General features: G+C 36.7%; 1 protein-coding gene across 1 annotated transcript; it reads right to left on the minus strand.

Annotated features, from left to right (window-relative positions):
• Positions 1-1,632: 1,632 nt before the first annotated feature.
• Positions 1,633-11,339, minus strand: LOC139474117 (uncharacterized). The gene is made up of 5 exons (XM_071256990.1): positions 11,285-11,339; positions 3,417-3,549; positions 2,963-3,100; positions 1,974-2,055; positions 1,633-1,704 (listed from the first exon to the last, which is right to left on the minus strand). The coding sequence occupies exons 2-4, from the start codon at positions 3,547-3,549 to the stop codon at positions 1,985-1,987; spliced, it is 342 nt and encodes a 113-aa protein (XP_071113091.1). The 5' UTR covers positions 11,285-11,339; the 3' UTR covers positions 1,633-1,704; positions 1,974-1,984.
• Positions 11,340-11,566: the final 227 nt, after the last annotated feature.

An 11,566-nucleotide genomic window follows, 5' to 3' on the forward strand; every position in this document is an offset into this window, starting at 1 on the left:
ATTGTCACGGAGCTGTGCTCCAATGATTAGGGGTGTCATTAAAAAGAATGAAGTAATATTGTAAATGTGGTAATAGGTTCACAGGTTTATTACTAACAGCTAATTGTATCAATGGTCGACAATATATACGATCCAAAACCAAATCTTTACTGACAATGATCGCTGTTTAAATAATCAGAGCAAATACACAAGCGGTTTAGCTAAGCAACTGTATTTTTCAGTAATAAATAGAGAGTAGCTAAAACAACACTATGACAAGATACCGACAAGATGCGTAGACAGAAAATTAAGTCGACTGGGACCAATTACCACCTGAGTTAATTAACTCAACGCTCTAATGAGTGAATAACCTCGGCAGGGTTAAACAGCGGGAAACAAGAGTCTGTCCCTAACATGAGTCCCTTCGACAATAAAATAGACGAGAACGTCTGAATATCAAACTACTCCAATTAATTAAAGACTCATCCACTTTGACTGAGCAAGGAAATTCTACGATTCCAAAAGGATACAAGAAACTTTATCTAAGCTTGACAATCACGGGAAGGTTGGTTACCAACGGATTACAAGTAACAACGGAGTATGAAAAACTAAAGCTAATTAGTATAGCTCAATAAAACCAGAGTAAGTCAGTACCAGATCAGAAGTGCCCCGTAATCACTTCCTTGATTGTAATTAGAATTATGGTTCTTTTTCAGTTTGTGCATTCTGCCAGTGGCAATATCATGCACTGACTTAACCTACAAGACATTCAACAAGTTCATCCTTTATATTGGCCCATATCTGACAGTATCTATAATTGTTTAAAATAGCTGTGATCAAAATGGTAGCAGGCTGTTCACATATTATGCACTACTAACAACAACCGATTCCCCATTGTCAAAAGTTCAATTTCTCACATTATGATTTATCCTTTCTAAAAAGGATCACAGTACCTGAAGAAATACGATAAGTCAGTTGTCCCGCGTTTACTGGCCTCCAAAGACTGCCGACGGTTTAAAGAATATGTGATTGAGTGTATGTTGTTTTATGCTGCAGCATATAGCATACTATCAGTTTACACACGGTGGCCTGTCAATAACGGACTTTGGCTCAGCCACATCATGGACGCGATCAGACAAGACACAGAGCCTGACCATCCAATTCCCAGAGTAACAACAAGTACCATATTTTTACGTCTTTTGGTGTGACGCGTCTGGTGAACGAATCCCGGATCTTCAGCTCTCTGGGCGGACGCTCTACCACTATACCACGGTGGCGGTAATTCTGACCAAGAATACAACAGGGGTTTCGTACACGCTTTCTAAATTAACGCATATGTTTTACATTATGTGGCCATTCACCATTCACAGCATTAAGAAAAGAAAATCTCTTAAACAAATAAACTTAAACTTTTGTGACTGTGATTATCATCAAACTTTGATTACATTAGGCGCAAAAGACGACAACGCGTTCAAAAGAAAATGGACAGATCGCTGAAAATTAGTCATGACACCAGGTGTTCGCGAGAAGGGTAAGCTCCCATCTTTCACACAGTGTTTGTTTCCATAAAGACTCAAACTCGTCTAATAAATACAAGTGTTTTTACATGCTACTTACATTATTCAAACCATTGAACAGGCTAAAGCGGTATAATTGCAAGTGACGTCACTTTATTCAAAATTCAAGTGTTGATTACATGTGATTCATGTCGAGTTCCTTCGGTACCTAAAACAGAAAACTCAAGTTGTGATAATGTGCTTCTGAACAGCAGCAAAACTGTTATGGGGTCACTTTTTTACTGAATGTCAACATAGAAGACATATGATATGTATTATAATTTGAACTTACAAAATAAGGAAGAATGTGTTTGTTAAAAACATAAGCTAATGTGAGTCAATCTTTTCATGGCTGGGAGGCGTCTTTACTCATCAATGGAATTAAAGTAAAAATGCGGTGACGTGAACGGGTATAAATACAATACACATTGCACATACCTTCAACAGTCTCACTGGCTTGTGTCGAGGAGTGCTTCATGTGCGTATCTTTCCATAACGTCACGTGTGACTTTACGATCACCTGCACAATTGTGACACATAGTCATGTATATGAACAGAAAATGTGACATGTGTTATTGTAATCCAAATACAAAGATATACTGAAACTCCTAACTGTGTATACAGTGTAACACTTCTCCAGGCGTTTGTTACTTTTTTAAACCAGACATTTCACCATATCGTAAAACACACAGCTTCCGCCGAGGCTAAATTTTAAATTTAACGGAGACATGATAGACAATACTTCGGTCCTGGTCAGTATTCTACTCCTATGCGATACCAAAGTCTGAGAGAAGTATTTGGTGTCAGGATCTTCACAAAGGTCACTATGATATGATATACTTTTACTTTTGCATATTATTAGTTATGGTGTCTTTAGTTGCCGTATACGGTGTCATATTAGGCTAGAAGAAAACTATTGGGCGAGGTGTCACATTTAACTGCTAATCTTATATGACACCGTATACGGCAACTAAAGACACCATAACGAATGTATTATGACGAAAAGTTTAGAGTATTTGGTATCTTTGTCGCACATGTCATGTCCAAACTTAAAACTCAAAACTTGACACTTTCAACCTGAGACATTAAGGGACAAAGGGAGACTACACTTCAAACCCCAGAGGCCAAACCTTGTTGATACTTTTAACTTTATATAATCTCTATTCAAGTCACGAACGTGATAAAAAACATTAACGTTCTCGCACATCAAAAGTAATGATATTAAAACACAAAACATCGTCGAATAACGAATTTCTGTACCAGAATTATCATGTGAAATATATGAGGTGGGTGTTGAGCCCGTATACCGTCAGTAAAAATCCAAAACGGCTCTAACTGACAACTATCTTGGACTTTTACTGACTCATGTGGGGTCAGTAGTCATGATTGGTCAATCTGACTTTGAGGCATAATAATGGTATACCTACCGTGTTCATCTGCAACGTGCAGCAAGTCATCAGCATCACGTTGCCCCATGTGCTGCTTTAGTTCAGCCTCACTCAAGATACCATCGCCGTTCAGATCGACATCCTCAATACTTCGTCCAGCCAAGAGTAGCTTTACGCCTAACATATATGGATAAATTAAGTGATCATTTTATCTGCTATTCGCGAATTTCCTTCAAAATAATTGTGCATTGTTTTGCGGTCATGCAGAGATGCCACTATTGATGAAACCAAGTATGTGTTCTAGAACGATTGCATAGGAACAATGAAATGCCACGAGTGGTTGCTGAAAAGTTATAATGCAGGTTGTAAGCATGGAAAGTATTGTACTTAATACTGTACTTGCATTCTATTTAGTGTGTACTATAAATTTTCGTAGTGAGGCTCAGAACCTTACATACACCCCTCTATTCTTCAGCATAAAGAGGGAATGTACCGTGGTTTAGTAGTCTTCCCTTGTTTTGCTGCCATAGTACGCGCGCTCCTGTCTTGACTCTGCGCCACCATCTGCCGCCCGACACGTCAGTTACAGCCAGGGCCACAACAACAGTCAATAGCAGAAAACGCATCTGAAAATGGAGAGAGAAAATATGGAGTTCTTAATATCTGCACTTGTAGGCAGCAAAAGGAATACCGTTTAAAGTTTCAACAACATCAGAAACGCGCTATCGTGTCACTGCATTGTCTGGTCAAGAATCGTTTGTTTACAGGCTGTCATCATATGGCAGGATTACTGTTGTGCAGCTCAAGACAACAAACAAACACTTACTTTATTTGGCAAATTGTGTGAGGGGCGGGTGCTACGCAGATTGTTTACCACTGTTTTGCCATTCACGTCCATTGTTTACTAATATTTTGCCATTCACGCCCAATGTTTACCATTATTTTGCCATTCACACCCAATGTTTACCACTATTTTGACATTCACGCCCAATGTTTACCATTATTTTGCCATTCACACCCAATGTTTACCATTATTTTGCCATTCACGCCCAATGTTTACCACTAATTTGACATTCACGCCCAACGTTTACCATTATTTTGACATTCACGCCCAATGTTTACCATTATTTTGACATTCACGTCCAATGTTTACCACTATTTTGACATTCACACCCAATGTTAACCACTATTTTGCAATTCACACCCAATGTTTACCACTATTTTTACATTCACGCCCAATGGAGTGGTTTACGGAAGATTATTCTTACACTCATAACAGTCGTGACCCGTGAAGATCCGGGGTAGAATAGGTCTTCAGTGACCCATGCTTGTCGTAAAAGCGACTAACAGGGTCAGGCTCGCTGACTTGGTTGATGAATGTCATCGTATCTCAAATGTTAATCACTGGATTGTCTGGTCTACACTCGCTTATTTACAGACCGCCGTCAAATAGCTGGAATATTGCTGAGTGCGGCGTTAAACAACAAACAAATCATAACTGTCGTACAATGTACTTAATAATATTGATGAGTGCGGCATCCCGTTGGCCGAGTCAAGATATGGTACATGTCTTAGCACTTCTTCCAAAGTCTTGAATTGAGGTTGAAATGAGCAATGTGTTGGCAAAAGAGAGATCATAAATATAACCAACTGTTATAAAGTGTTATCCCCCATGTGATAACCACCAACGTGATGTGTGAGGAAATCCCAAATCGGAGATGGAAGAAAGAAACAACATCGATGTCATATGGACACAATAATTGGGTAACCTGCCAATTTGACAGCAGTTCCACGTGAAGAGGACTACATCATGAAGTGCAGCCCACACGACATCGTCACGACATCAGTGTTGATAGAAGCATGGGTTCAGGTGCAGTCCAAAGACAACCAATACTAAGCGTGATCTGTATATTCTGGTCCCAAATACCAGCGTAATAACCAGGTTCAGATTTAATCACCATGAGTTGGACTGTATTGTGTTACCCAGTTTGTAATACGTATTGGGCATATACGTATATCGTAATGCCTTATTGCGTATGTGACGCTCTCGCATTTTAAATAAAATGTTAGCATGCACGAATTTGCAAAAAGTAGATAAATTTTGCTAACATCTTAAAAATTATGCGTGTATTGCACGTGCATATATTTACATGTGGTCAAATCGATAATAGGGTATAACGCAACACAATACAGAATATGTACTTGTACAGTGAAGATTATGTAATAAACTATGTTATGGAGCAATCGTCATACAGATATGATAATATATATATTGAGGAAAACAAACGCAAAAAGGCTACAAGATTAACCAATACAAATAGACATTGATTGTGTATATTGAACAAAATATAGCGCTATAAGATGCACATCATATTTGAATATATAATTGTGTTCAAAATATATAAAAAAATCACTAGCTATTAGGCCCTTTACGCCAAATGGAATCTGTTTCGGCAGAAAATCTAGGCTGGTTATTCTCGTACAATGACGATTTATATTTGCTGGTGAGCACACATGATGTATGCCCCGACGACTTTCCGAGTATTTTACAAGTTGATTGTACCAACATAGATTTCAATAAAGGTATTACAGAGGATATTCTCAATATGCCTCTTACAAAAATTAGGTGTCCCACAAAGCAATATTTTGTCTGTCACATTGTTCAGTATTAAAATAAACAGCTTATCTAAGGTTTAAAATGATTCCATTGATGTATCTTTATTCGTGGATGATTTAAACATTTCGTGTCGTGGTATAAATATGCATACTATTGAAAGACAATAACAGTTATGTCTAAATAAAATCCATAGATGGTCATTAGAAAATTGTTTTAAATTTTCAAAATCAAAAACGAATTGTATACATTTTTTTAGAAAATACAAATCACATGAAGACCCAGAACTAGTTTTGGATAGCACTCCTATTAAAGTTGTAAAAGAAGCCAAGTTCTTGGGCATTATTTTTGACCACGAACTGACCTTTTTACCACACATAAAATATTTGAAAAATAAATGCCTGAAGGCCCTTGACCTTCTGAAAGTCGTTTCAAATTCAAAATGGGGAGGGGATCAGAAAACCCTCCTCCAACTGTACCGAGCACTCATCCGTTCTAAACTGGACTATGGATCCATCATCTATGATGGAGCCTGTAAAAGGAACTTAAGAATATTAGATAGTATTCATCATCAAGGCCTGAGGCTTTGCCTTGGAGACTTCAGAACATCCCCTCTCGAAAGTCTGTATGTGGAGGCTGATGAGCCATCACTTAATCAACGTCGGATAAAACTCTCATTACAGTATATTACCAAGCTTTATTCAAATCAAACTAATCCTACATATGGTTGCGTTTTTCATCCTCTCTATGGGGACATATCCCTTTAAAAGCCATCCCTTATTCCTCCACTCGGTCTACCACCTGCTATTTCTGCTGCTAATATCGATCTTAAAAATAAAGCTCCAACTCAGCGTCTGTCTTCTCCAACATGGCAGTTGGTACAGCCAGAGGTTGATCTGTCATTAACTAAAATTTAATCAGTTGCGGAACACAAATAAAACTGACAAAACAAAGATGGATCCAAGGCTGGTGACGCGGTTGCCAGTGCCACTGTCATGGATCCAGGACTATTTCTTCACGACTTCCAGATCATTGTTCCATTTTTACAGCCGAATCCCATGCCATTTTAACAGCTCTAAAATATATTGGTAAACAATCTAAGCATAAGCAATTTGTATTATTTTCAGACTCTCTCTCTCATTTTGTCAGGCTATCAAAAATATATCATGTAACCATCCACTTTTAATCCAAATTATTGAATTATATAATAACTTGCTACTGGCCAATATGACATCGTCTTTTGTTGGTTACCCAGCGATGTTGGAATCACTGGGAACACAATGGCCGATGCTGCCGCGAAAGCAGCACTCAGCAAATCTGTGACACCACTTCTAATTCCATACAGCGATATCAAACCTGTTATTAGATGTTACATTAGAGGTCGAATGCAACAGAAGTGGGACACTCAAGTAGGTATCAATAAATTACATGACATTAAACCAAATATCGGTTACACCTACTTGGGTTGTCAGTCCAGATTTAAAGAGGTCTTTTTTATGACGATGTCGTATTGGCCATACTAGATAGAGTCACGAATATTTATTAAAAGATGAAGATCCTCCATTTTGTATCCCTTGTGATGAGAGAATCACGGTCCTGCTTGACTGTATTGATTTTGCCATCACAAGGGATAGATATTTCAAATTACATCTCTAAAGGATCTTTCTAACAATATTTATTCTCATTTAATTATTGAGTTTTTAAAAGAAATAGAAGTGTATAGTAAATTTTGATAATGTCTTGTATAAAATGAATGACTTTTTAAAATTGGTAGAATGAATAAATATCTGAGTTTGTTATTGCCAGTATCCTCAAAGGGGGTTGACGTAGTGTAAAATTATTGTCCCCCTGACAGGATATAGTAAGTCTATGTCATTCGAAGAATAGTTCTGCCTACTAGACTTTTTAAACGTAGTATATTTGTAATTTTAATTGTGGCTAACTTTGCGTACAATCGCTAGTTGCTGAAGTTATTATGTAAATCCTGCTGGGTTCCATGCAGGAAGCTAAAGCACTGTAAGTCCCCATGATCCTTAGTATGTTGATCTACCTTCAGCTGCTGGCGATCTATAGCCCTTTTTTATATTGCACCGTTATTTATAGTGATATCTTTTTATAGTTGTTTGCTAGTTTTAAATATCAATCTGTGATATTCTAGTAATTTTACTGTCCATCGATGACAGGTTTTTATTTAGTTAAAATATATGTATTAAAAATGTATAATTTCACGTCACGATATGGCTGAAATATTGCCAATGTGACGTAAAGCATTAACTCACACTCTCACTCATTTACAAAAAATATATTTAAATGGCAATCATAATCTAAAATGTAATAAACATCCTGAAATGGATGACACGATTTATGAATTATTTATGCATTCGGCTCATCTACTTGTCCCATATTAAGAGTTGTTATTTATTGTGATGTTTGATAAGTAGTACTTCCCGGAAACATGGTTTTGGGGTATTTTAATTTCGCTTCATAAAGAAGGTGCGTCAAATTATGTCAACTACAGAGGGATAATTCTGTTATGCATCTTCAGTAACATATTTACTTCTATTACTGCTTATTACTATTAAATTAGAGACTTGTGTCTTGGGCAAGTACCATGGATAACATTTTTAAATCGCAGGCTAGATTTAGGAAAGGATCCTCAACAGTTGATAATTTCTTTAGATTGCAATCTCTGATACAGCACTATATCAGCAAGCAAAGGGGAACAGTTTTATGCATTATTTGTTGACTTCTCCAAATCCTTTGATTCTGTACACAGGTATAAATTATTGCACGTGGACCTAGTTCCAAAATCTTAAAATTATTATGTATTTATGAAAATATTAAAACGTGTGTACGAGGCAAGGGTTTAATGTCTGACATGTTTGAATGCAAATTTGGCGTGCGCCAAGGATATCTATTGAGTTCGTTTTTATAAATGAATTAGTATCAGAAATCCTTAACAGTTGTACAAACCGTATACACTTACATCCAGATGTTGTTCAACTCTTTCTTTCATTATTTGCAGATGATATTATCGTGTTCTGAAGCACAGCTGGTAACTTGCAAAAGCAAATATCTGTCTTAGAAACTTCATTTGATTCCACGTGATCAAGCGCAATAGTTTATTGCGAATGTGGGAGATTTCCCCTATTTATATATTCACAGCTAAAAATATAATGTACTATCTTTATTTCCTCTACATAAATCCGACGATTCTCAAAGCATCAAAAGTTTGTAATAAAATAATTAAATAACAAAATAATCAAACAATTACATTAGTGTGCCGCAGATGGACCAGCAGATGGACCAGCAGAGAGGAAGGAATTAACAGTGCGCCTTGCTATTTGTACAGCTCTCTTAAATATAAAATTTAGAGGAACATTAGAGAACAACGCCTGTTTATTTTACATTATCAAACACAATTATTTCAAAATCTCCAAAATGATAAGCATGCATTCACAATAATTGCTTCTTTTATTTTACTTTTCGATGCATTATAAGTTTATAGCCATTTGGATGCGTAATCAACAACTGTACCTAAAGCTGTTTGTAGATCTTTAGGGCTGTAACTGATAAGTGTAGTATCATCAGCAAGTAACACGCATGGAAAACTTACATTACATATACATTCCTGTATCTAACTGCTGAGACTCAGTTATAAAGTCATTTATGTACACAAAAAGAAGCCAAGCTAAGACAACGAAACCCTGACCTACACGTACACCTTGATGTTTAGATACATGATCCCGTGTTAACATAACTGTGTACACATACAATTAAGGTAAACAGCGACATGACAGCACCGTGCTCCTTTCCAGAGCCAAACTGCAATATTTCTGGAAAACTAAAGGCATTTTGGGATGTTAAAATTTCTATTCTTTCTGCAGGTACACAAAGTAAGTTATTTAGACTACCAGTTGTCGGACTTTCATTTTTGTGGAAGACTCGGTGGCTGAGAGGGTTAGATTGCTGACTTTGTGTGCTGGCGAATAGGTACCTCATTCTGGCTGTGTGGGTTCGAATCCCGGACGGGACTCAACTCCAAAAAGTACGAGAATCTGTACTTTACTCAGAAAGTGTTATCCCAAATACAACATTTGTTACATTGTGTACCAGGTTTTATTCCAATATGACTTCACATCATAATTTCATGTTGCAATAAAAATGTCATCCTTAGCAATCTTTGATTAGTATAATTTAGCCACTGTAAATATAATATTGTCTTATTTAATCACAAATCGCTTGGTATTCTATATAAATATTACAAGCGAAATAAGAAAAGAAATGCCTAATTTGTCATTTATGCTATAAAGAATGTCATCAATTTATTACTCATGATTAAAGTACCTATCAGTTTTGTTAATGAAGATATAGGGCATAAAAACAAACATTGATATTAGTCACCGATGTCTTTCAACCACATAAGGTGCACAGTATTGTATCATGTAAGATACGTTGCCATCAACCTTCTCCAATTGGCATATAGAATCAACATTTGTGACGATTATTGATAAATAACATTCAAAATTGAAATAAATATTATTTTGTTATACCTTTATAGGTGACATCTTTAGAGGAATGTTGACGTTATACACTATATCAGTGAAACATTTGACATCTCATTCTATTTATTGATATTTCTCTCGAAATCAAGGATACACTAATAAATGAAGTACAGACTAGATTTAACTAAATGCTTATACGAACATGTACCCAAGTTTGATTAAGTTAGTAAGAACCTCGCAGTACACAGTAGAACCACAAAATAAGCTTCAGGTCTTAAATGGCGATTTAAAGTATTTTTATAGATTACTTGATTAATTAGTATAAAACACACATTTCGAGGTCACACTCCCTGTTATGCATTCTGTAAGAAATGAAACACTTAATTCCTTTTTTTGCAAATCAACAGACAACGTAGATCCAAATAGAAATTCCTCTCCTTGGATTAGATCCTGACATCTGTGTCATTGATAGGCAGATGCATCTGATTTAGAACAAAGGGATTCAGGTAGCTGTTCATTAAAAAAGACTGTACCTCCTACAATCACTACTGTTACGACGTCTCCACATCATGGCGTAGCACTTGCGTGATACTATTTTTTGCATCACTTTCAAACCCTATGGAAACAGTTGAGGTATGTTTTTGTTTTAACTTGGCCAGGCCAGGCAAATCGCCATTGGGAGACTCCTACGCAGTATGCCTGGTCGAGTTAATGAATGTTTGACAAATCATGGCGGGTTTTTCCTACTACTGATTCAAAAATGTCAACTATAAAATTTCTTACCCATACCATCCTTCAAGATCGTTGGCGGTCATAACATTTACTGTCATACTTCATGAACGGCTGTAATGTGTTCCCAATTCGTTCATTATTATCATACAACCATTACTAAAAATTAATATAGCTTACAATTTTGAAAGTGTAAGCTATTTCCGAGCACCCCCTACTTTTTCAAGAGTATACATGGTACCTATACGTATGGACAGCAAAGAGTGCTCTGCCCAATGAACGTTCAAATCAGTTCGTTCCCAAATGACTTCTCCCCCTACAAATCATTGATTATTTGCTCAACAATTGTAGCTGTTGAGCTATATTTAAGACATGTCAATGTCATTGTCTGCTGTTATTTCAACAACCGCAGCTCAAGATCAAAATTAATGAAGCCAGGCTACCTTCAGTCTTTAAGTACCATCCCAAAGCAAAAATATAATTATGCATCAGTGTTTTGCCAAGTGTTCTTACCTTGCCGGATACCAGATGATGTTGTTCGAATTGATTAAAGTTTGTGCCTCTTATATAGACGGCAAGTTGTGACAATATTGATTAGTAGCATTGCTGCCGGCAATTTTTATTAAAAGCATAATGTAGCATATGTTTCAATATCCTGATCAAAGCGATTACAACTAACACCTTCAATGAGTATCACAAAAGGCTTGGTGGTTTTTCAGAGAAATAAGCTGAACTGAACTGATAAGAATCATAGAACGATTGCACCCAAGCTCCATGTCCGGTTCTGAAGGTGGC

The sequence above is a fragment of the Haliotis cracherodii genome, unplaced genomic scaffold (assembly GCF_022045235.1).
Source record: "Haliotis cracherodii isolate W230 unplaced genomic scaffold, xgHalCrac1.p SCAF_3, whole genome shotgun sequence".
NCBI lineage: Eukaryota > Metazoa > Mollusca > Gastropoda > Lepetellida > Haliotidae > Haliotis > Haliotis cracherodii.